The 27,118-nt window shown below is 47.4% G+C and overlaps 1 protein-coding gene across 1 annotated transcript in view; it reads left to right on the forward strand.

Annotated features, from left to right (window-relative positions):
- Positions 1-27,118, forward strand: part of LOC149364524 (putative cationic amino acid transporter) — a 131,548-nt gene that overhangs the window by 47,618 nt on the left and 56,812 nt on the right. The window contains exon 2 of the mRNA XM_089574482.1: positions 13,551-13,666. Within this exon, the coding sequence (XP_089430608.1) occupies positions 13,565-13,666 (102 nt within the window). The 5' untranslated portion in view covers positions 13,551-13,564. The remainder of the gene's footprint in view (positions 1-13,550; positions 13,667-27,118) is intronic.

A 27,118-nucleotide genomic window follows, 5' to 3' on the forward strand; every position in this document is an offset into this window, starting at 1 on the left:
GTCTGCGCTCGCATCGTATTTACTTTCGCCGACGAGCAGCGGATTACAACTCACTGAACGCGATCTCCATGCGCGGCGTCGCTTCGCGTCTTGGCGCGAATAAGAAGCGTATACGATACATCACGGCTGGGTGCCCTATGCTTAGTTCGTCGCCCTATGTTCTTTACCTTTACCGCTGTGATCGTCGTTTAACGCCTGTATACAGTTGCGTTTTGTCGTTCGCTTTCCTTCTGGCTCGAAACCGGGAACTGACTCTAGCTTTCCATCGCGGTTTTGCCTTACTCTCCTTCTATATGTGAACAGTTCAGCCGTCTTTTTTTCGTGTTGCGGCAATCAGCTGCCGCAGTTACTCTCACGGCCTTGTGTACCTGTGCGTACACGTTTTCGTCCTCCCTCAAGTAGCACAGGTAGTCGGCCCAGTATTGCCAATGGATGGTTTCACTGTGGTTCCTTGTAGCACCGGCCTTTGGCAATACATTCCCAATACTGGGCCGATTACTTGTGCAGCTTGGGCGGCCGTGACGGGGTCGCTTCAAACACCAACAAGAGATGCAGACAAGTTCGGTTTCTGTTCAGCTGGAGGTACGAACCAGGCGCGTAGTCTTTTGCCATTCTCCAATGTGGGTTTTTATGTTTTTTTTATGTTTTAAGGCGAAAGCCTTTAATGGCTCATACTGTCGTCCGTTCACAAAGCGTGTCACACGCGTTGAACTCGGGAACTGAAGAAGGATAGAAGAAAACCAATGGCTGCTTCAGATAGAGGAGGAAAAAAATGAACCTAGAAGCCAAGTTTGATGACTGCAGATTAATTAGTTTATTAATTATAGGCAAAAATGTCGAAATAGCGCGGACGTCGATATAGCCACGGGAACGGTGTGACGTCACATCGACCGAAAGTCGTCACGGCATTGAGAAAATTGTCACACAATGGTCGGAAAAACGTCGGATTTGTGTCAGATTAGATGGAAATATGTGTAATTAAGCGCAATTAACACTTCAGATCCCCGAAAGATGCACAATTGGGCATTTGGGCATTGATATAACCACGGGAACGGTGTGATGTCGCATCCACCGGAAGTCCTCACGGCATAGTGTCCTCGGCTTTCGCCTCTCAACAATTTAGTTGCCAAAGTTGTCCTACCAATTTTTTATATCCTTTCTTCTTTTTTATCTCTTCCGTTTTTTAACGCATTTTTTTGTTTTATTTTAGAAACAAGTTGACGCTGGTATGGCTCCTCCCGCATCTTATGCTTGGATTCCTCTTAACTGTTATTCCTCTGAAGGAATAGCCGTGTTATGTACATATCCTTCTCACCCGGCTTCTTTTTATCTTTTGCTGTGATCCCCTGAGAGCATCGTCAACTAGTCTGCCTTATCAGACTAAGCGGTGATAGTCAGCCTAGCAAGAGATGAGAATTGAAGGTAGCCTGTATTGCCAGGTTTCTCTATATAGCTCAGCGTGGAATTGACGCAACGCGAGGGTCCAGCTCTGAGCACAAAAAAATCAGGCTGCGTACAAACACCGTACCATGCGCTGCATTCTTGGACAAAAATTTTGAATATTGAAATATTGTAAGGTACCATTATGGAAGTACTGAGGATAATGGTGCAATGTTCCACTGCATAGCAAAATCTTTGAAAGTTTTTCCTCACGTCCAGTAGTTAAAGGGGCACTGAAAAGGAATCTGAACTCGTATTTTCACCACGGGAAATCGATCTACACGTTCCGAGCATGCTTAGAAACTTCTAATTATTGCCCTGTGGGGCCGATTTGCCTAATTTAAATCGGATTAAACGTCCCGGCTCCCGGCTTTTTTTTTTTTTAAACTCGCCCCAAATGGTACGAGGAGTCAACTAAAGCGTGAAGTGCCTTTCAGGCAGTGGCGGGGAGGCTTCGCTTTCGCTTTCATTTTGATTTTTATGTTTGCGCGAAAAAACCGTACATAGCCGTAAACTAGGCCCACGGAAATCAAAATACGCGTGAGCTGTTTGCTTTCGCCGATCACTAAGTATCACTCAGCCGATGGCAGAGCGGCAAGCCGCCACGGGACAGGCTGAAAGGTTGGTTGACTCCTCCTACTGTCTGTGGAGAGTTCAAAAAATGGCGGGAGCCGGGACGTTTAATCCGATTTAAATTAGGGAAATTGGCCGCATAGGACAATGATGCCGAGAGTGTAAGAACGTTGGGAACGTGTAGATCGAGTTCCCGCGGTAGAAAGAAGAGTTCAGATTTCTCTTCAGTGCACCTTTAAGACTGGCATAGAAACCAATGGGAGCCGCCACAGTGGCTCAGCGGTTACGGCGCTCGGCTGCTGACCCGAAAGACATGGGTTCGATCCCGGTCGTAGAGGTCTAATTTCAAAGGAAGCGAAATTTTAGAGGCCCGTGTACTGTGCGATATCAGTGCACGTTAAAGAACCCCAATGTGGTCAAAATTTCCGGAGCCCTTCACTACGGTGTCCCTCATAGCCAGAGTCACTTTGGGGCGTTAAACCCTCATAAACCATAAACCAGAGAACTAATAGGGGACGCTTTAAAAAATGCAGGCCAGTCGAGGGGAGATCTGCCGATATACTGATTGTTATTGTGAAATCTTACAATACATGAAAAAAATTGCGCTCACAAACTCTTTCCCGTTGAGAAATGATTTTTGTCCAGAATTCCTGGGTATGTTAAGTTGCGTGCATCGACGGTAGGGATTTTCGCTGCCGGGAAAATTTGCAGTCGGCCTCAGTAGTATACAACGAAAAGAATTCCCTGTGCAGCATCTTTTATCGTCTTATCCGCAACAACAGACATGCGGGAGAGAATGCACACATCTAGCTGTATTTAGGGAAGCGTACACGCAGGAACTTTGGGGAGAATTTTTAAGGAAAAACGCATCACGTCATTACGAAGGCAAATTTTTGCATTATCGTCTTTCTTTTTTTGCGGCACGAAATGCATTATACGGCTACATATTGACTCTGTGTTGTTACATACTGACGATGTTGTTTCCGGGAGCTTAGCAGAATTGATACGGAGTTGTTGTCAAAAATATCGCTAGATGATGCCATAGAAATAAAGCGGGAAAGTTGACATGATCTCCCGCAAATTGTCTATGCATACACGCTTCCTTCGCTCGGCGACCAAAACAATCGCTGTGTTGGCTACGTCGCCCACCTCAGTTCGAACGGAAAGAATCGATACTTGCCGACGCTTCCTAGCCGAGACTTCATTAAAAGGGCGTACTGCACGTGGAGCCTAATTCAGCCTAATTTCAGCGCGATCTGAGACCGGCTCATTTGTGTACCGAAAACAATGCCACGAGCCGAGTCGCGTTCCGCCCGACGCCGACGTCTGGCCGTGCCAGATATCAGCGCGGACGGCAGCAGAGGCTTGGCACGGCTCGGTTGAGCTCCTCGCAAAGGCAGCGCGAAATCTTTATTATCCATTCCAGTGCTCCCTCACCAGACTTTCGTAGCGCTAGTTTTGCATGCGCACTGCAGAGTTCGCCTGGATTTTCTTTTAGGTATGCTGCACGATGGTTTGCGGTGTAACGCGAAATTAATGGGCAGATTTCTACGAGGGGGAATATAATGCCTACTTTTCATTGTTATTTTTATTATTTTCGGGTAGAGTGCGCGTGACATCGCTATGCTGCTAGGGGTGACATCGCCGTGTGCGGACCACTGAAGGTGTTACGTTGCAGGGACGTCACGAATGAGATCACTGCAGGCTGAATAACCAGTTTGGCGCGGTTACGCCAACTCCTCAGAATCGGGAAGCTTACCCCTAAACAGCCCTTGCTGTAAGAGAACAGAGGACAGGCCCGGTACAAGGCAATCCTCCACCAGTCGCAATAACAGTCAGCGCGAATGCGTTTCTGCGGTAGTACCACTTATCCATGTTTTTTTTCTTTGTCCTCGCTTAGGTCTTGTTCCAATTCTTACCATAATCTATCGATGAACGGGCGCCATTGTTCGACGTCTTTGAGAAAAACATATAACAAAATCTTTAAACCAGCGAAGCGCCGTCGCAGTCAACTAACGCCCGGACAGAGACGACGGATCCTGACAGGCGCGCAGACCACATTCGACATCGTTAAGGCAACGAGGACGAACCACACAGTCTTACGGTGCTTGCTTCGCAACTCCCATCCAGTCCGCTCCTGTTCCAACTGCGCGACGTAGTCTGCTGCCGCGAAAAGCCATCCACCCAGCGACTGACTAGACGGAGAGAACGGAGTTTGGTTCACAGCCGCGCTCCTTCAGCGGTCTTCGATGAAATTGGGCCGTCTGCCGGAGAGTCGGTTGCGAACCCCTTTTGTGGCGCCCGGGAATATATGGCGTAGTAGTGGGGTGGGCGCGCCCTCTCTCCAGTTGAAGTAGAGAGCCGTCTCTGTGCTTGCCTTCTTGCATAGCAGCGTTGTGGTAGAGGAGAGAGAGGGAAAGAGAGGGAAAGAGAGCCTCAGCCATTCTCCAGCCGCCGCCGTCCAATTTCGCGCTGTCGCTCGCACACAATGGGGTTGTGGTGAAACCCGACGACGACCAGTTCTCAGCCTGCGCGCGAACCTTGGGGCGGCGCGGGAAAATAGTGAGAAAAGGAAGGAAGGGGAAAATAGGGAATTGGGAGGCTGAAACCGAGCTGTTTGAGCGGGGAAACCACGGGAGTCGGGACGTGGTTGGAGTGGGAGTCGGCGGGAGCGGGCCCGTGGCGTGAAGACGCGCCGTTACGGTGAAAGAACCCCGAGGGAGGGAAGCGACGTGCGTATGCGTGGGCGTTCTTCCAGCCGCGCAGATGCCGTTGGAACGGTGCGGGCAGTAAGCAGGGAGAGCAGGACAGGAGGCAGTGGTCGTTACCTGACCTTTTAGGAATGACTATATTTTTTTCCCCTATACAGTTTGTACTTGTACCAAGATGCTCCCCTAGCCCCTTGACGCAGGCTCGCCACGTCGTAACAAGGTAACGCCGAGGATCCCGGTTATGGCAGAATGGGATCGATTGCTGTCTGCGCTCAACTATTTCGTCACGTAAGACTCCATTGGAGGATGTTGCACAAACTCCGCCCAGTTTCGTTTCAGTCACAAACGCTCGGTTTCAATAAGTTTAGAGCTTCGGCATTCAGGTACAGTGACTGAGAGGGGACCATTGCGCAACCTATCTCAACGGATAGAGGTGTCGCAAGAGGCTCTATACGGCCGGCATGATAGACACTGAGCGTTGAAGGCCTCAAGGGAAAATTGTGCAGCTATAAATAGCTTATACATCGCCGAGAGTGCGATGGACACGTGTCGACACCGCAAGCGAAAGCACACAGGCTTAACTCCTGAGCAGCTCGTACTGCTTTATAAATAGCACCTTCATTGTCGTCCTACACCTTTTTTATTTACGCCTACGTCCTGTCCGGCCTCCTCTGACATCATCGGCTATTGCGACGGGCTAAGGAATGCGATGGAAAAATGTGCCGGGGGGGGGGGGGGGGGAGTGAAATGGGACTCAGCAACTTTTCCTGAATGTACCGAATTGCGAAACTTAGAGCGCAGGTGCTGAGGCAACGCGCATCTAACTTTCTTGGCATCCTTGGTTACAGTGGGGTTTGGAATGTTGATTATAACGGTCGGAATTACAACGGTTTAAATGTTGTAAAAGGTCTGCGGTTAGGAACAGAACTGCATTTTTCAATGTGTAGTATTATACAGGCTGAGATTACTGAGGAAATTGTTATAATCTGTACGTAGATGTACAATGGAGAGTCCGCCAGTTAGAGTGATAGTACTTTCTGTGTCATGCTATTCCGTTTTTAGACACTCTGCTTGCATGCCAATCCACTGCGGAGGCGAATAACTTTGAAAGTTCCGAAGCCCCCTGCCTAGGACTTGTATTTTATTTTTGTTTGCCAGACTGCGTTTCCAACACTCTGTGTATTAGGTCCGAAGTGCAGGTAACTTCATTTCCATTTGTTGCTCTTTCTCCATGATCCGCCTCTTTGGGGCTGGCTGCTATTTTCTCCTTATCGATTTTCTCTGAATTTTTTTTTGCGCGTTTTCTTCTTTCAGCCTGTCTCACCGTCTTGAGATGTTACTTCGCGTTGCTAATGCGGGAATGAATCGATGTTCTCTCCGTGCCCAGCAAGCAATAACTCTAAGGTCATGAATATACATCTCTATCCAAACTGCTGGTAATCCTGTTTGCGCTTAATGGAGGTATTAAATGCGAGGCCCGACATGTACTACTGCAATCCCCTTTTAAGCTGGCCGCACTTTAGACCTCGCTAAAATTTCCCCGCGTACTGCTCTCAACAGTTTGTTAGAGCGAAAGCTATTAATGGAAATCGTTCTGCGGGAGCCACCATGACTCCGTCGCACGATTCAATTCCAAGCAGGATCTCCTCATTTAATGGACGTCGGTTGGCGTCAAGCGACAGAGTGGGGATGAGGAGAAGCGCACAGGCGATGGGGTAAGGCTCTTGCTCTGTGAAGACTGCTGAGGAGGAAGAGAGGTGGTGTAGACAGCGTATACGACAGCGATCTTTGCTCTAATGAGTGCGCACAAGGCTACTACGCCACACCGACGTCATACTATTATTCGGAAGGTGCGAACGAGTTTCAATATATAGGCACGTGTGCCTGTACTGATCCACGCCGCAGGAGCTCAGCGGTGTGACTGTGATAGAATCATCATCATCAGCCTGACTACGTCCACTGCAAGGCAAAGGCCTCTCCCATGTCTCTCCAATTAACCCTGTCCTTAGCCAGTTGCGGCCACCGTATCCCCGCAAACTTCTTAATATCATCCGCTCACCTAACTTTCTGCCACCCCCTGCTACGCTAGCCTTCTCTTGGAATCCACTCCGTTACCCTTAAGGACCAGCGGCTATCTTGCCTTCGCATTACATGCCTTGCCTAAGCACATTTCTTCCTCTTGAAATGGAGATGAAATAGAAATAGAATAGGCGAAATAGAAATATAGACAGAATAGCGATGTCAAAAAATTGGCAGGGTTCTAACCTAGTTAAACCGAGTAGACGTGCGAAAGCATGTGTTCAGCCTGTTTGGCTCATGGTTTTGCTTTGCTGGGTCATCGGCACGTCTGGGGACGATTTTAATTAGATGGTAGTATTAGTTGATGAGGACGGCGACATGCAATACATAGTGCGTGAGTGTTTTGCAGTTTAACACGAGGCGTGATCGGCTGCTGTTTACTTTAATTGGTTGCTTAATTTAGTCTCATAAAGTCAGTTCAAGGTCAGGCTTCAGCGGTGAAATGGCTTTTGCAACTTTGGTCGGGAAGTAGAGCTTTCGCTAAAAAAAAAAAAATGACTGGCGAGAGTTAGTGTCGTTAGGCCAAATACCAATAATGTGCGCTAGCACTCCAGCCTTCAGTTCGCTTTCGGTGTTTAAGTTTCACTGGAGGGGACAACTGAGCTCCACCCTAAGGGTATGATGCGGTACCATTAATGGGTTCATGCCCATATGCGCGGGATTGGTGATTCTGTATACCTTACATTCACAGATCCACGAGAGCTCTCACACCACTCCTGGTGCAGTGGTGCCGCGGTTAAGCAATGCGCCACTGTCCTGCGATGGCAGGCGCTGCCGCCAGTGGGGCTTATGCGACCCCGGTTACTTTATCCTAGCAACCTCAATGTCACAGAGAGTGGCTTCAGACAGACAAACATTGGCGAAATCTCCGATCGGGGGCACTAAAACACTGATATAAGAAGCGGTTTTCGACATTGCAGACACCAAGGGGAGCTGCGCGCTAGCGTTCTGTGCACCAAGGTTTCTCTCATTTTTGAAGATTTACGCAGCGATAGCGTAAACAGCGCGCAATTTTGGGTCGCCTCTCTCGAATAAAACAACTGTGTGCCTTATCTAGAGCGGCCTTTATTTATGTTTTGCAAGTGCCGCTGTGTCCTGTCATCTTATCTCCACGGCATTCTTGAATTTGAAACTCTTCGTTTCTTCCTTTTTGTGCGTGTCAGCGTCATTTGTTTAGGATTCCTATTAGAGCTTCTGAACGAAATAATAGCACAGGACAACCACTTGTGCTGTGTCCTTCTTGGCCTCGTCGTGTGTGTCATTTTTCGCGCTATTATTTCGTCCGAAAGCTATGTAACATCTTACCGCACATCAAGTTTTGTCAGTATTGAGATCCACAATATTAACAACTGTGTAACAACTTATCATGGGCTACACACGATACTAACATCATTTCCTCGGCTAATAAAACTCTCGGATTCTTACGACGTCATCTTCGCCACGCCCCACAACAGGTAAAATTACTAGCATATAAATCTCTTGTCAGGTCAAAGTTAGATTACGCATCGCCAGTTTGGAACCCTCATCAAGTTTACCTTATCAATGCGCTCGAGTCACTTCAAAACAGAGCAGCCAGGTTCATTCATTCCTCCTATTCGTACGGTATCAGTGTAACATCTTTAAAAGCAGAATCCAGCTTAGCGCCCCTTTCACTTCGTCGTCGTATTTCTAGCCTCTGCTTATACCATAAATTTTTCATAGTTCGCTGCGCTGCGCTCCCTACATTGCCCCACCAGCCAGCATATCCCACCACATTCGTCATCCTTTCCGAGTGTTTCGCCCCCGTGCCCGTACTGTTACCTGTGCCGCTTCTTTTTTTCACCGTGTTTCTGTAGACTGGAACGACCTCTCCAATGACATCGCTACCATCTCATGCCCATCCACATTCGCCGAAGCTGTTACCAACCATTTTTCAACATAACACTTGTTCATTTGACTGTTTGTACCCACCCCTTATGTAATACCCCCAGTGGGTCTTTAAGGTATTAAAGTGAAATAAAATGAAATGAATTTGTTACTGTAGTGGCAGCAGCCAAGGGCGTCCGCAGAACTTTTTCCAGGGAAGGGGGGGAGGGGGGGGGGGGGGGGGGGGTCACCCGATGTCCGGGGATGGGGGCGGCGGTAGGATAGCACCAAAAAGGAACTAGTGCATAAAAAATATCCGTAATTCCAGAGGGGAGGGGGGGGGGGCAACCGCCCCCCCCCCTTGCCCCCTCCCCACCCCCCCCTTCAGGACGCCCATGGCAGCAGCAATATAGCAGCATAACTACCATATAGCTGCATAACGGAGTAGTGGCACCTTTGTCCCATTACACAGTTATGCAAAACTCAACTGTCCGCTTCTACTATATTAGGAGACCTTCGCAGCCTCGTCGGTCCATTTGGTAGAGACGTTCACAGAAGAGGCCTTTGCACCTAAGGCTCGCGACTCTTTCCAAAGCTTGTTTCTCCAACGTCATTTCCATACCTGAGCACACCTCTTCACGGCCTTCGCGAGCCTAGAGATGTTTCTTAGCGTTAATGACCGCGCCTGCAGCTGAAGCCCCATCCACGCAGCCGTGAGTCCACGCGAGCGAGCGGTGTCACGCTCGTGATTTATGCTCGTACTCTTTTGCGCCAGCGGACGTGACGTATACTTCCAGAGACGAGGCGCAGCCGCTCAGTCTTACTGCACCTCATTTGCTTCCTCCTCTTTTCATTCGCCCTCTCTCCCGCTAGGCTCAGGCGCAGCGCTCACGCGGAAGTGCGAATAGGCGCTCCTCTTCACCTGTGCACAGAGTTCACTGTGCGCGACTGTGCCAAGTTAGGCTTAATGCTAACGGGACGCGTGCAAGTTGGACATGCGGTCGCGTCGCGCTTGGCTTCCGTGTATAGGTGTCGCTGAACTCGGCCGCTAGGCGTCATGCTCGTCACGTCCGGCTTGTACGGTGCGTATGTTACAACATCCAGTCAGCCGAGATGGGTGGTCACGGTTGTGTGGCTGCATGGAAGAGAAAAGATTTCGGGTTGTAACATGGGTACATGGGGTGATCGTGGGCGTTGAATGCGAGCTCTGTGATTAACTTTTGTTTTTCGTGTAAGTGTTTCATTAAAACCACGCGGTTTATGCGAGGGAGAGAAAAACAAAAGAAAATAATAATATTGAGAACAACGCGAGTGGAAAAATGAAAAATGAATGTTGGGGTCAGTAGATGTAAGGCACAGTCGTTATTTCGGAAGAAAAAATATTGGGGATGCACGACCTTTGACGAAAATATATAGGCCACCCAAAACACTTTTAAGCTAATGTAGCTCGTTTTGCACTGCAAATGCTCGGAATCTCCCGAGAGTGAGGAGAATGTGACCTTCACCCCTCCAGAGGTCCGGACTTCTGAGTATTTATTCTGAATAAAACCGCAAAGAAGATGGTAACGCAGGAAGTGACACTCACAAGAACGCTGACTTACAACTGAAAATTTCTCACATGGAACGAATTCTTTTTTATGCTTCTTTTTTACAAATGCTTACTTTCTCGGGACGAGAGTTGACGCTTTTGAATACCTTGAAGAGCTTTTATGGAACGGGAAGGAACCATATTCACTTTTGCTCGATTCAGACTTTGAGAGATTGTGTGATACAGTGTGGCATTGTGGGATGGCGGCTTCTTTTCGTTTCTTTTTTCTTCTTGCTTGCTTCTTAGCTGCTGAGCCCGGTCATTTCGAGTCATTTCAATTTTGGCCTGCTTTTGCAGTTCTCGGGTTATGTGGACAGATTTTCTGAGACCGTTGGGGAAACACAAGCTGGCAATGGCACGCTTCGCCAGCATGTGCTCAACGATAGGGAAGGAAGGGTTTCTTACTGCGGGGTTCATAGGTCGAACAGGGTTGCTACGAGAGGTGTTCGGGATATGTTACAAGAACCATAATATGTGCTTCTGCTAAAAACGCTGTGGTCTGAGCGTTTGTTAAGAAATGTTGCTCGAGTATGTTTAGCCCCAATGTGTTTACGCAAGCTACGTGTATTTTTTTTTCTTAACTTGCTTGATGGCAATCGCTGCGGTGCAAACAATCTCTTTGTACGTGTAGTGCCAGCATACGCTGTAAATTGCTAAAGATCAAATTTTATTTGCCAGTAAGGAAATCATTGATTTTGTTTATGGGGGTTTGACGTCCCAAAGCGACTAAAGCTATGAGAGACGCCGTAGTGGAGGGCTCCAGAAATTTCGACCACCTGGGGTTCTTTAATGCGTACACTGTATTGGATATACAGGTGGAGCCCAACAACTCTTGCAAGAGTTGAAAGAGAGGTTGGTATTAATAATAATGTTGTAAAAGCAATTAAGCAGAAACAAATAAAGAACGTTACTTTAAGAATATTAGGTAGAAGTAGTTATACCTCAAATTGTGCTGTTTTAATACCCTAGAAAACTCATATAGTTATTTATGCTTGTAATGTGGTACGGAAGTGCGTCCCAATTCTTGATGAAACATAATTAAATGAATCAACTCTATAATGAATTCTAATGCGCGCGGCCTGTAGAGCAGCTGCAGATTATTCAGTATTTTAAATATTAAATTCATAACGCAATACTGATGGCTTTTACCGATGCTTAGAATATTATGCAGCAGATAAGTGAAAGCAACCGAATCTCGTTTGCCCATAAATACGCCGTAACTGGTTGTTGGCACATATTTTATTTGTAGAGATGCGATACTGACCGGTGAACCTTCAACATTTACTTCCACAACAATAAATTTATTTTTTGCTTCCTCTGACCCTTTTTTAAGACTTATTACGAAACTTTAAAAGCTTTAGAAATCGTTCCAAAAGTTACCTGCTGTCATAGTACACGCATTAAGTATTTTCTATTTGTTGTTTCACTCAAAACTGTGCATACGGAGGCACGAAAACTTTCGACTCATATTGTGCAGTTGGTCTTCTCGTTTCTGTTTTTGCATTATCACATGTACAACGATGCGTTCGCTTACTTGTATTTGTTGAGCAGGCTATGAGTGACAGAGCCGAGGTCAGGCATAGATCACCGGCTTTTTTTACACTGTTATCCAAAACCGAGTTGTGTCCGAAAGAATGTCCCAAACAAAAAATACAAAAGATTGAAAGGAGACAGGTGCGTGGAAAAGCCAATTGGTCTGGGCAATGCACTCCATAAACTCCCTTTTCTATTTGAACGGAAAGCATAAACCAAACTTCTCTGGACGACGAAACGTCTTGACGTTTCACTCCCCCCCCCCCCCCCCCCCCCACACACACACACACACCAAAAAAAAAATGTATTGCGTTGTCCGGTAATACGTGCAGTGGAAGTCAAGTGCCCTATGGCACACGGTGTGCGCGTGACTTGGTGCGCAACGCGGAAAATCGAGGGAGAGAGAGAGAGAAAGATAGAGAGAGAGAAACAGTTAGCCCTGGTGCCGTTGCAGGCGCGCATGCGTTGCGTTCTTGAAAACGGCCTCAGCTAATGAGACCCATAATCAGGCATGCACCGTATACGAGCGCTCAGAAGCCAATGCACCTATACCCACTCGCGAGTTAACGCAGGACCAGACGGGAGGCAACGCAGTTCCGAGCGTGCCAGGACTCTGGGACATACAAGCGCAGTCGAGCGCATATCGGACCAAACTTGCGAGGGCCGTCACCCTTACCTGGCGCGGCAACAGAGTTCCAAGCTTTGAGGCAGCTTGTGATGTACAACTGCCCCCGACACCTGGCGTTCAGAACAGGAGTCATTGTAGCGTGCGGATATGCTAACCGTTGGCTGCATACTATCAGGCAGTTGAGGTAATAGCTGAGGTCGTTAAAGCAGTGACTTTATCGTACTATACTTCACCGTATAATGTGCACCGAGCAATCTGCACTAGCTCGCCGGAGTGGACAACGAATTCGGAGGAGGCTTCGTAAACGGCCTGTTTGGCTAATCCTGTCCCTGCTGTGCGTGACATGCATAGCAACATGCGCTGGTGTGCATGCGTAAGTGTGTGTGTGTGTGTGTGTGTGTGTGTGTGTATGTGTGTGCGTGTGTAAGTGTGTGCGTGTGTAAGTGTGCGTGTGCGTGTGCGCGCGCGCGCGCGCGCGCGCGCGTGTGTGTGTGTGTGTGTGTGTGTGTGTGTGTGTGTGTGTGTGTGTGTGTGTGTGTGTGTGTGTGTGTGTGTGTGTGTGTGTGTGTGTGTGTGTGTGTGTGTGTGCGTGCGTGCGCGCGCTCGCGCGCTCGCGCGTGTTTTTCACATGCACAGCCTCTTTTATTTTTTCTTTGTTGCAGACGGTGGCGTATATAGCTTCGTTTCCCGCGTGATTCCAAGAGCCACTTACGGTAGTACAGTGGGTTAACTTACCTCAAAAGGTTCTTTTTTTCCAAAAATTTGCACAGTTTGAAATCATCGTGATTTAGAGCCTGCTGGAAAACATGCCTTACTTTCATCCTCTTGCACTTTACAATTAGCCGTTACAATTTTAATGCTGCCAAACCTTCTCATTATGCGGCCGTACGCGGGCGCAGAGGCTCTTGTTGTTCCTTCAAGCTTTAACCCGCCAGAAAAACAAAAACAAAAATAACGTCCTGGATGATATTGATGGTGACTGCTTTACAAGAGTTCAATGAAAGTGGCATACTTCTACTAGGCACCACCATAGGAGTGCCGTCCAATCTTTATCCGGCTGCTTCCGTTCAGTGAACACTTCTGATAGTGTCTGTACTTAATGGTGCAGCTGAGTGATGCCATTCCCTTATTTATCTTTTTTTCTGCTTCGCAGCCTCCTGAGAAGACATGTTCACGTTCAGCAAGCCCAGCTTTCTGACCCTGGTCGCCAGGCTGGTCCGAACCAAGGACCCAGCCTCGGACGTCACCGAATCAAAGACAGAGCTCAAGGTGAGCCCGTATCGTCGGCATGAAACGAAACGCGGACACATGACCATACAGATAGCAGCTGCTGGAGAAGACGTACAACCGCGGTCCTTCGATTCACTCTCTACTTTCAATGGCCTTGTTAAGAAAGGACTTGAAGAAGCCTAACGCGCCTAAGTGAACACTTCTTTAAGGAATGCGTAGAGCTGCGACGTTATACTGTCAGTTGACTGATTACGAAAGGCGGCATCGTGTCTATAGAGGGGTTCTGCTCTCTCTTTTTAAGGCGAAAGGCTTTAATGGCTCATACTGTCGTCCGTCCGTTAACAAAGCATGTCACACGCGTTTAACTCCGGAATTAAAAAAGATAGAAGAAAACCAATGGTTGCTTCAGATAGAGGAGGAAAAAACGAACCTAGAAGCCGCGCTTGATGACAGTAGATTAATTAGTTAATTAATTATAGGCGAAAATGTTGAAATTGCGTCGAAATAGCGCGGACTTCAATATAGCCACGAGAACAGTGTGACGTCACATCCACCGGAAGTCGTCACGGCATAGTGAAAATTGTCACAGAATGGTCGGAAAAACGTCAGATTTGTGTCAGATTGGATGGAAAAATGTGTAATTAAGCGTAATTAACACTTAAGATCCCAGAAAGATGTATAATTTGGTATCGATATAGCCACGGGAATGGTGTGACGTCACATCCACCGGAAGTCGTCACAGCATAGTGTCCTCGTCTTTCGCCTCTCGAGTCTCAACATTTTAGTTGCCAAAGTGTCCTAGCAATTTTCAGATCGGTCGATGTACTTTTGAGTTTGCTCTTACATATCCGCGGTTGAAATCGCCACCTGTTGCTTATTTGTGTGTAACCGCAGATGCAAGTCAGGTGCGAGTGTCAGAATGGATGCCGAGCTGAAGTGAACGCAGTTACTTCAGCTGCGACCAATGGTTATACTGAGTAATCAGCTTGGCAAACTGGCTGGAATAACGCGGCCGTAGTTTGTCGGAAAACCGAAATTGTTGGAGGTCGTTGAGAGAGGCATCTGTCTTACAATAAATTCGACTCGACCGACGATAATAGAGCCGATGATAGGGTGAGTAAGATTCCAGCGACGTCGACACTTCTACGAAAAAGAAAAGAATAACTCGCTGAACCCTGCTGAAAAAAGTTGTATGATGCAATAAACTCATACAGTTTGTTATGCAAATATCATAGACTTTTCATACAAATCATAGAAAATTATCCCACAAATGTCATACATTTCTGTAAAATCATACGGTCGTCATAAAGATGTCATAGAATATCCTACAAATTGTATGATATATCATACAAATTGTATGATATTCTATGATGAAGCCTCTATGAGGTCATTGCATCATATAACTTTTTTTCAGCAGGGAACGCAACGGCCGCAAGATGATGAATTTTATGACACATGCCAAATGTTCCTTGCCGCGCGTTTGGAGTAACACAAGTGACAGAAAATTAAACGGGCCCTATGGCAAGGCATGTGGAAACGGGTTCTAGTGTCTAATTTGGTTTCCTAGTAGACGCCTGCTTGGGAAAATCAGATCTTGACAGCCAAGTGTGAATGAAAATATTACATCAGCAAAACTAATCGCCTCTCACTAATACGAAGCGAAGTACTACCACCATCATCATCAGCTTGACTACTCCCACTGCAGAGCAAAGGGCTCCATCATTTCATTTCAAAGGCCTTCAATTAAAAATATACTGAAATACTGGTAATGCATTATGAATGACAGACGCTCGTCAGCGAATCTATGAACGAAAATAAGGCACATCTTTTCATCATCATCATCCTAACTACGCCCACTGCAGGACAAAGGCCTCTCCCATATCTCTCTAACCCTGTCCATTCCCAGCTTCGGCAACCGTAGCCCCGTAAACTTCTTAATCTCATCCGCCCACCTAACTTTCTGTATACCATTGCCATGTCTATACATTAGGTGGGCAGTCTGTGGTTTGCAATTGACCGATAATTAAGCGGACTGTCTTTGCATGAGATGACGCTAAGGAATTCTGTTTCGTTTCGAACACACGGGGTGACGTACGGATTCCGTCCTGAGGGTAGAGTAATAGACTGCTTCGAATGCTTGAATTCTAATGTAACGCGAATGCTTAATGTCTGCTTGCAAGATCACTTGTGAAACCATGCTGTCCCCACTGGGTGGAGATGGGCAGGAGAGTAATAGGGTATATTTTGGAAGATTATTGAGTTGCTTATTGATTTTTTATAACGGGATTAAATTGCTGTTTAAAGGGTGAAGGCTTTTTGAAGTTTGCAACTGCACTCTCCAGTTGCCTGTCTGCATTTTTAGTACAGTACAGGTGCTGGAAGTAGTAAGAGAATACGTCTACTTAGGGCAGGTAGTGACCGCAGATCCGGATCATGAGAGGGAAATAACTAGAAGAATAAGAATGGGGTGGAGCGCATATGGCAGGTTCTCTCAGATCATGAATGGTAGCTTACCAATATCCCTGAAGAGAAAAGTATACAACAGCTGTATCCTACCGGTACTCACCTATGGGGCAGAAACGTGGAGGCTAACAAAGAGGGTTCAGCTTAAGTTAAGAACAACGCAGCGAGCTATGGAAAGGAAAATGATAGGTGTAACGTTAAGAGATCGGAAGAGGGCGGAGTGGGTGAGGGAACAAACGCGGGTTAATGACATCTTAGTTGAGATCAAGAGGAAGAAATGGGCTTGGGCAGGGCATGTAATGCGAAGGCAAGATAACCGCTGGTCCTTAAAGAGTGGATTCCAAGAGAAAGCAAGCGTAGCAGGGGGCGGCAGAAAGTTAGGTGGGCGGATGAGATTAAGAAGTTTGCGGGGATACAGTGGCGGCAACTGACAAACGACAGGGTTAATTGGAGAGACATGGGAGAGGCCTTTGCCCTGCAGTGGGTGTAGTCAGGCTGATCATGATGATGATGACCACTACTGGGCGCATTTCCCGATTTCGGACATATGTATAATATACGTTCCTGAAGCCTGCTTTGTAGCAAGTGGCTTACCTTCATTTCGATGAAGGCCATCAAAGTAAATGCCATCAGGATAAAGGCCTCTGGGTCAAGAGACTTTGTGGTAAAGGCCTTTAGGTAAAGTACATTTAATTCAAAGACTTTTAGGTAAGACCTTAAGACCTTAGGTAAGACCTTATGGTAAGACCTTTAGGGTGAACGTATTCGTGGTAAATGCCCTCCGGGTAAGGCCCTTTACTATAAACGTCTTTACGTCAAATCTTTTTAGCACGTAAGCACCTTAAGTGTCCACCGTAACTACTGCTACTGAACGATATTCCGTGCTTGACCATGTTAAACCATCTGATAATTTTCTTTTAACTTGCAAAGGGCAATATACTATGAATATCGGCTTAGCGATTGCTAATGAGGGCACTCTAGAAGGTTAGGCGCTGTCGCTGCAGCGTAAATGCGGCAGCTCTTTATACTGTTCTTCTTTGCTGTAAGCTATTCCTGTTCGTTCTCCGGCCGATTAGACGCTGCGAATTCATTAGGGCGATACGATCTCTTCGGAGTGCCCTACTATTTGTCGATGCTATCGTCCCGACCTCTTGCCGCAAGCACACACACAAAGACTATCCATTTTTCTCTCCCTTCGAAGCCGAAGCCCCACCGAGATTAGCAACCTCGATTTGCGTCTCCGGTCGAACATGTTGAAACAGCAAGAATTTTTTCGCCATCTTACCCCGTCGCCCCAAGCGGTCCTACACCCAAGTGTGGTGCCATCTCGGCCGTGCTCGCTTTCCTGAGCACCCGCGATCTTTCGCGGCCACTGAACAACGTTTCGAGCTGCCCACGGTGGGCGGAAGGTAAATGGCTTCCAGTGATAATCCTTTCGTGTATATAAGAGAAGGAGGAGAAAGGAGGGATGTGAGGGGGGGGTCTTGAGGGAAGACTCTCTTCCTTTTCTCTCGTCTCATTATCACCTATCACGACAGGGCTGGCTGAACTCCCCAAGCGACGCCTCTTTTCCCCCCCGTTAATTTCCCCAACACTCCCGAACCGTGGAAGCAGTGGTGGAGGCGGCGATTACGGCCACTCCGTCTTGGGCCTCTCTGTTTACCCTGGCGGCGAGCGGCAAGAGCTCGCGCTGTAGCTAACGATCCGGTGACCCGCCCGCCGAACGCTCCTTGTCCTGCTAATCATTTTTCGCCGCTCCGCTGCGCCGCCCCGTGCTTTCGACACCCTCGGGACAGCACATCCTCACCCTCTCACGTGCTTGACAGACCCCCCTCCGTCGATGTGCTTGCCTTTAGTTTTCTTTTCTATTTCGGTTTATGCTTTTTGTTGCGAAAGCAACACTATGCTAGTCGCCGAGCCATTTCGCGGAGCCGAGGAAAGGTCATACTGCGCATGCGCGAGGAGCAGTGACGTCACACGGAGCACAGATGGCGCGCCGCCGCCGTCGCTGCGCGGGTGACTCAGAGGTGCAGCGGCCGCGCTCGCCAGTTGCGCATGCGCAGTAGCGGCGCATAGGTAGCATGCCGGGGCCGCCGCCGCTGCCACCAACGTTTTTGCCACGCTCTCTCCATCGCCTCTCTCTCTTCGTTGCTTTCGCAATCCTCCAGGTTTAACCAGAGCTAAACCACTGCCAATTTTTCTTTGCTATTTCGCTTTATACTTTTTTTTATGGCCTACCATGTCGCGTTCCAGTGGAGGGGACTCCAGAAGAGTCCTCTCGTTTTCTTTCCTTTTTTCCATTGGTAGTTTCACGGCGCACTTTCTCCGATATAAAAGTCGTCGCTGTAAACTTTGGAGCCGTGCTATGTCGTCATCGCGAAATCCCTAAGCGTACATGTCCAGCCCCAAGAGATTACCGAGCTGTAGAATTGCGGAGCATTGTCAGAGTAGACGTGTGCCAAATCAGCCGCGTCTCTTCTGCGCGTCCGTATTGTCAGGTGCGCGCCCTCAACAGGTTACACTGTGTAAGAAAAACTGATTTTGACATATTAATTTTTTTTATTAATAAGCAGGGGTAAGGGGTTCTTAGTTTTTTTTTACTTCACTCTTATAATAGCTCGAAAAGCCATCAGTATCGGTAAATAAATGAAATTAAATAAAATGAATGTCTCATCTAACCGCCGCGGTGGCTCAGTGGTTATGACACTCGGCTGCTGACCCGAAAGACGCTGCTTGTTCGATCCCGGCCACGACACTCGAATTTCGATGGAGGCGAAATTCTACAGGCCCGTGTACTGCGCGATGTCAGTGCACGTTAAAGAACCCCAGCTGTGCGAAATTTCCAGAGCCCTTCACTACGATGTCCCTCATAGCTTCAGTCACTTTGGGGCGTTAAACCCCATAACCAAACCAAACCGAATAACCCATCTCGTGTGAAGACCCCACAATCACGCCATTTGCGTCTTGCAGCAATATACATTTAAGTGCTGTCATGAACAAAAGTGCGAGATGATAGTTCGCAAAAAAAAAAATACTTCTTTTCCGCCAGCAAGCTAGTTTACTATAAAACCTTGTAGCATGAGCACAGGCATGCTCCAACTGCTAGGTCCAACGCTAGTTTCTCGGTATCTATGCAACGCAGCAGTAATTGTTTCGTCCGAGCAGCCGCGTCTTGTAAAATTTTGTCCATGGCTTTACGTCCTCGAAGTGAGAGTAATCAGCAGCAAAGAGCGCGGCTGCACGTATTGGTCGTGGCAGGGAACGTACGATATCCGCGGAAGTAAAATCGCATTCCCAAATTCATACGAGAGAGACTGCATGCTGCGCCGTAGTTGTTTCCGAAACGTATCGTCTAGATCTCCGCTCTACAGCTACCTGGAGTCATTGTGGACGACCTTCCTTCTCGTCCTGTTCCCCGGAGAGACTCGTCAGGGACTGGAGTCTTCACCGCGTCATTTAGCGTTCATTTGCACAGTGTTGACGATAGTGAAAGAAGCTGCGCTAATTTTAGTTAATTCACATCTTGTCAGCGATCGTTAGCTTTTTATATAATATGCTAAGAAAGCGTCAGAATTCATTTTAAAAGCGTTGACCTTCAGTAACAGTAAATAGCTGCAATGAGATTGTAGCCGCTTGCTTTTAACACAGCAGTTTCATGATATGGTTTGATACCACCCGACGCAAGAGCCGTACGCGCCTGAACCATATACAGCTTGCATTACGGGGGCTAATGGAGTCTTGAAATATTCGTAGAAGTAGTACACACGTTGCCCGATCTTTACATGTTTTCTTATCAACGTTGTCACAATCACCATTTTACCTTCACTCTGGACGGCCATCCTATACCCGTAGTCACCTCCTCCAAGGTCCCTACGGATGCCTCTCAGTCCCTCCTCATCGACAGTGGCCTGTCATTAGGCCATACCCATTTGCCACTCGGTCACCCATCTCGTTCGCAGAGTAGCCTCCAAACATTCAGGCTTACTGTTAGCGCCTGTGTCTCGTCTCCCCTTTCTGCGTCCTTCGTGAAGTTTGCGCTGTTTTCGTGTGATGGAAAACCAACTAGCCCGTGATGTGTTATTCAGGCGCCACAGAGAAAAATGCAGAACAACAAACTCAGGCGCTCGTTGTAAATAAGTTCCTTTACAACCTTCCTTACATATCACCCACACAAACCCAACACCGCAACCTTAGCGCCGCTCCACAAACTTTGTACAAAGCTACCTCAAACCTCCCTCCACAAGCTTCTGTGGAACGTCTCTTTGACACCGGTCTCTTTGATAGCTTACCAACGCTTCTCATCTTGCATACAGATCGGCAGATAGCTTGGCTTTCCACATGTCAGTACAGGTAGATACGGTACCGCCATAAACCTATCGATATACCCGTGTAGGTCCCTTCCTCTCCGCATGTGTCCAACCTGCTCATCATTCCGATTCCGCGGACCATGTCGCCGATCACTCATATGGATCGTCGGGGGGAATACACATAATACACATACAACCATCGTCCACCACTGGGCATGGAAACGCTGGCCTACACTGATGCTTTTCACAGATTAGACAGCCTATATGTGGCGGTGATACTTTACCAGCCTTCATCCACCGGTCCCCTCTCTTCCTATAGTGGCCTGTTCTGGGAATCCTATTTTATGCTCCAGGTAGAAATCCTATCCACTTTCCACGCTGTCTCACCTTTTATTTTCCATTCTGTGTTTCTAGGCCTACGTAGTCCACACGGAGTCTCAAGAGGCCCTCAGAGCTTTTGACCGTAGAATTCTTCCATTAGACCTCCACATGATCCTAGATGAAACATTCATTCAATTGAAACCACATGCTGCAACCCTTGGGTGGATTCCTGGCAATATAAGGACCACTGGTAATGAACTGGGACATCATCTCTACCGTCAAACTTCTCGCCAGGCACAACTGATCACATGGTCAACCCCACCGACGATGGACGAAAGGGTGGTCATCAAGAAGGCCATCAATCTACAGTACAAACGCATGCAATAACTCCTAGCTATTCTTAACCCGGCTTATCCTTTTCCTCAAAATCTGAGAAGCTCGCGTAACTGCAGAATTCAATTTAAATTACACTTAACCTCTGCTAGGCTATGCCTATGCAAACTTGTGCAGCAGCTCCACTGCCCTATCTGCCCTTCCTCTTAGGCCGATGTGTAACACATTTTCCTCTTCCTGCATCCATGTTTTCATGTCTTGTTGAATCCCACATTGACACCCCAACATTAAATACCTCGTTAAATCGATGTTTATTATACAAAAGGCTTATAATGAATAGTTCGGGCCATGATGTTGTAGAAGGCAAACAGGACTTCGCTTTGTGTTTGGAATAAAATTCTTGGCGCTTAAATTCGGCGCTTAAAACATTTGAGCTCTCAATCTCAAGCACGATGTGCGCCAGTCACAGAAAGCTTGTATTCTGCAGTGGTGAATTTCTCTTGAAACTTATCTGTGCTGAAAAAAGAACTTGGCCGAGGTTCTGACCTTAACTTCTGAAAAATTCTGCACTTTTACCGCTCACGGCTGCATTCATAATTTCAGTAAGAATAGAAAATTCATTTGAGAATTTATCGGCACGAGAAGAAACATTTTCAAACAGAATAAACAAGAATAACTAAAATGCATGGCAGTGCTTCAGCGACATAGAAATGGTGTAGCATGTGTTATTCATTCCTGTGAACTCTCTCTTAAATGCTCTCGGCCGGTTTTTTTTTTCCTTTCGAAATGCCACAACACCCATTATTTATAATACATAAGAGGTCATCGCATGCATTTAATGCAGCTGCTGGTTTCTTCACCACGAATTATTAATAATCCCATTTCTGCAACATTAGGAGAAAGAAATCGCGTTGCAAACACTTTAAATGCCGTATATCAACCGTTTCTTTTTACAAAAGATTTGTCCCACAAATATCATAAAACGATTCAAGGTGTGAAAGTCAAAGCGTTTTCCTGTGCTCAAACGACTAATGGCGCGTTCCTTGCGCTTTTTTTTCACACTAGCAGTTCTTTAAAAAGCGGGTGCTTATAAGATAAGACTTCTCGCGTTTCCCGTCATTAATTTTCCCTCGGGAAACGACACCGTACAAGTATGTACAGCAAAGTTTTTTTTCCCCTCTTGGAAGGTGCCGCTGCGGTCCTTTAAGCGATGCCGCCCACGTTTAGCACCTTATTTCCACCTAGCGGGGCGACATCGTGTCTATAAATTTCGCCCCGGTGCCCTCGATTGTGTCAGGAACACGAGCGCATTCCGGGGCGGGGTAAGGGGGGGGGGGGGGGGGGGGGGCTCTGGTGGCGTCGCACCATAGAGCGACCTGTCAAGACAGCGTGCGCTATGTTTATTCCCTTCCCTACCGCCCAGTTACTAACCTCTTCCCCGTCTCTTTTCCTTTAAGGTGTCCTCGGGTATCTTATGCTGTTCTCGTTGCCTTTCTTCCTTACCCTTATTACTTTAAAGACCTCTAAAACGTCGTATACTTTCAGCCTGTCTCTTCACTGTGGTCCACTGAGGCCTTCTTGCATCTTAAAGCCTTCCCACAACAGGTTATTGGATAATTTTGTTTTAATTTAACGTCTCGGCATTAATTACACGCTGGAGCTTCCCCACGTCTTTTTCTTCCCGTATGCCTTTTTTTTCCCGTCATGCCTTGCCCCTCTTAGAAGCATGCCATGTGACCTCTTTTTCTCGTCTTAATATTACTTTGACTTTAGATTTTTCATCTCCTTCCTTCCACGATTACGATGCTTCACCCTTCCTCTAACAGTACATCTCCTCTTTCCCGAATTCCTGGCTGAGTTCATCCGACTTCTTCGCGGCTCCTTCGGCTTCTGGTAGACGCCGATGCGTGCCGTCCTCAACTCCCGTCTATCCCTGTTCCCTTACCTTCTTCTCCACTGACCTCTTCTCATTGCGCATTGAGATCTTGATCTACGCTTAAAAGCGCTAATAGGCTTTAAATTATGACCTCATTAGTCAGCCGTGCATTGCATACCTCTCTCAGCGCCTGCTCAAGAAGAAGTATACCGCTTGCTTGTGCAGTCTAATGTCTTTTCCTTGTGGATGACGTCATGGTAAAAATGGGGGATGAGGAGGTTGTGAGGGGGTGAGGGGTAGTACAGCAAAAGAAAAGAGACAAGGAAAACAATGAGATGATAAGTATACCTCACTCTTCGCTTAGCCTGGCGTCGTCCATGGGAGGCGTAAAGAAAGTTTGAAAGCAGGAACAAAAATGGGCAGGGCGGAAACTAGTATTGCCTGTACAAATATTGTAAAGTGACATCGCGGTTGTCTAGATGGCGCCACCTTAAAAATGGAGAAGAGCCTAGGAGGAAGATTTTAGGTAGAAGGCAATGAGATCCGTATCCCAGCCTTGTCCCGTTACGTTACGTTTTCTCCCCGTACATGACGTCACCCTACTGAGGAAGGTGGAGGGTGAATCAGAAAAGGAAATGAAGAGGGAAATAAAAGGAAAAAGAAAAGAAAAAAAAGGAAGGAAAGAGCGACGCACGCCACAGCCGCTGCAGTCTGGTACATGGGCTTCCCTTGTCTCCCCATTTCACTCTTTTCCTCCGCGCTGTCTCTCTCCAGCGCCGTTAATGTTGCAGCGAGGCTCCTGCAACGCCTCTTGGCGCGACGATAGATTGGCGCGCCGACGAACAACGCGCATCGATTGGCTCGCGGGAGCTCCCCCCTTTCGCCAACCCATGGTTGCCCTCTATAATTTACGCCTGCTCCGATCTTCGCCTGTCCATAGACGTTGCTGGCGGCGTCTGCGGTAAACACGCGTTGCTGTTAGCTGGAAAGAAAAGAAAAGACTTTCGTGTCAGGTGCCGATTGACAGGGTGTTCCGATGGCTCGGAAATAGATCGCCCTAGAAGATGACAGCCATTGGAGTATACAGACGGCCACTTGATACGGCAGGGATACACGTTGGATAAAGAAACGAACGTTGGAGAAGGAAACGAGGAGCGTTTACACTTGAGGGGCGAAGGAACACAAAGACAGAAAAATTGGTTTGGTTTGGTTTTAACGTCCCGAAGCAACTCAGGCTATGAGGGACGCCGTAGTGAAGGGCTCCGGAAATTACGGCGTCCCTCATAGCCTGAGTTGCTTCGGGACGCTAGCGCAGCGCTTTGTAGTAACTATGCCTCCGTCCCATCCTCTGGTAACGGACTGGACACCAAGAGAAGGCAAGCGTAGCAGGGGGCAGCAGAAAGTTGAGTTGAGAGATGAGGTAAAGAAGTTTGCGGGGATAAGGTGGCCGTTGCTGGCACAGGACAGGGTTAATTTGAGAGGTAAGGGAGAGGATTTGTCCTGCAGTGGACATAGTCAGGCTAATGATGATGATGATGATATCTCCGTCTCGTCTGACGAGTCAAATGACATGTCAGTGATTAATGTGCTGTTCTGTTACTTATCTGCAAATACAGAGCTTTGAAGCTTGAGCTGTTATAGAACTCGCAAAGAGAAAAATAAAGGCATGATACTGCATCTAATAGCATGCAGGAATTCCTTACGAAATTCCGAGGTGATAGATTTCAAAACAAAGCATCTGAATTCATTACGTCGTCCCGGTTCTTTAATACATAACCGGCCGAAGAAATTCTCAAGAGACTGGTCTGAAGTAATTTAAGAACACCAACAAGAGAACGCTTCTTCGAATTTTTATCCGGGGATAAAAGTAAAGAGAAGGCATGAAAAGCTTTACTGAGGACAAATTGCCATACTTGCTCTAGTTTTTCTACACCTTAGTAAAAAAAAAAACATTACCAGCTGGAGTGTTGTCAAAAAGGAAAGACTGTTCCTTGACGAACAGTGAATTCGCATTCGTCGAGAGAGCTAACTACATAGCAGTGTGGGTTGTAGTGCGCCTGTCACCGATAAAGTTAGATAAGTTAACAGAGCACGTTCGTGTTCCTCTTTCATTTACAGGGCTCTTGACGTCGTAATCACATATATCATTCTTCTACCAGTTCCTAAGTGTACGCGTACCTGATTTCGCGAAAACCTGACAGATTTTCTATTGTCACCAAAGCCATATTGTCACCAAAGCCACACCATTTTAGCGAGCGTTTAGAGTCTAGTGTTTTGTTTTATTTGAATCTTTTGATACCTGAGTGAGTGACGAATACAACTAATTGTTATTGTAAACACAACGAGCATGTTTGTGGATAACGGGAATAGATTTGAAGCAGCTCTGTATTAGCTGAGGCTATATAGTATGAGCAAAAGAAATTATTAATCCCTTTTCTCGACAGATACCCCGCTGCGGTGGCTCAGTGGTTACGGCGCTCGGCTGCTGGCCCGGAAGACGCGGGTTCGATACCGGCCGCGGCGGTCGAACTTCGATGGTGGCGAAATTGCAGAGGCTCGTGTACTGTGCAATGTCAGTGCACGCTAAAGATCCCCAGGTGGTCGAAACTTCCGAAGCCCTTAACTACGACGTCCCTCATAGCCTGAGTCGCTTTGGGATATTAAACCCCAATAAATCTAAACCTAAAACCTCTCTCGAGATTACAAATGTAACAAGGGAAAGGGAACACAGGGTAAAAAGCTGCGTTAATGAAGCGCGAAATCCCACCAGCTCATCACATAGCAGCAGTGGAGGAATGCGCGTCCGTGATAAAAATACACTTATGGGAAGTTTGCATTTAAAGAGCTTTATAAAATTCCTATTTTGCGATCAATGAATGAAATACCAATAAACTCATCTCACAGCGCTATGTGCAAAAACGCATTCACAGTCAACACGTCGACTGTCTGTACAAAATGAATGCATGTCATAATCACGGTATGGTAGCTATCTGCACGCGCGAGCAAACGTGGAGAGACGATGGGAATTGTGCCAGAACTGCTTGTCAGCGCGTGCCTGTTGTCGAGATATGAGCAGTGCGCTTTTCTTAACATGCTCACCTATTCGCACACGCATGCACGCCGACGTGGCTTTTCAGACAAAGAAGCCGCAAAGACCGTTAGTCGCTTCCGCGCTGGCAGGCAGTCTGGTCAAGAGAGTTAGTGTGCGCGACCTATTTAATCCGTTAATCTCGGCTGACTCGAAAGACGCGCGTTCGATCCCGGCCGCGCCAGTCGCATTTGGTTGAAGGCGAAATGCTGGAGGTCCGTGTAGTGTGCGATGTCAGTGCACGCTGAAGAACCCTAGGGGGTCGAAGTGATCTAAAGTCGTCACTACAGCGTCCCTCATAGCCTGAGTCGATTTCCAACGTTAAATCCCCATAAAACCAAACCCAAACCGTCAATCTCGAATGCAAGTAGCCAAGGCCGCACAACTTTGCGCGTAGGTTCTGCACGCTCTCTACTGGCGTATTCTACTCGGAGATTCGGAATAGCTTTCCGAATTCGTGAAGGAGTACATGGGTTCGAACCCTGCCGCGGCGGCCGAGTTTCGATGGACGCGAAACGAAAAAAAGTCCCCCATGTACTGTGCAGTGTCAATACACGTTGGATATCCGCAGGTGGTTGAAATTATTGCGAATCCCGCTGATACGGCACCCCTTTCTCTCTTTCTCCTTTCAATCCCACCTTCCTACCTTCATTCATAGTGCGTTTGAGGTGTTTACCCATAAATGAGACAGTTACAGCCCCTCTTCGCGCAGAACCACATCCAGAAGTTGTGCGCAAATTGCGCCTCGATAGCCACTTGCTATAAAGAGTTGCTTATAAAATGGCTCGCGCGTGCAAACTCGCTCGCCTAGGCCAGCCTGGCACAGCGGAAGGGAAGAGCGGTCCCTAATGGCTTTTCTGCCGAACGATCCGTGTCCCGCGGAAATCTGTGCCCGAACACGCGCCAGCATATTAGGCAGAGCGCACTGCGCTTGTCTGCAAGCACGTTTCTGGCAATGGGCGATAGAAACTAACGACTACATGATAATTGTTTCAATTTTCTTGCCGGGTGCAACTGGGCTGCTGTGTATTATAGTGACGAATGAAGCAATCTTGTCAAATGAAGTTTGGTCAAAGCTATAAAAATCTCTCTCCTCTTTCCCC

This window comes from Amblyomma mixtum, chromosome 2 (assembly GCF_055824585.1).
Source record: "Amblyomma mixtum isolate Tamu chromosome 2, ASM5582458v1, whole genome shotgun sequence".
Lineage (NCBI taxonomy): Eukaryota > Metazoa > Arthropoda > Arachnida > Ixodida > Ixodidae > Amblyomma > Amblyomma mixtum.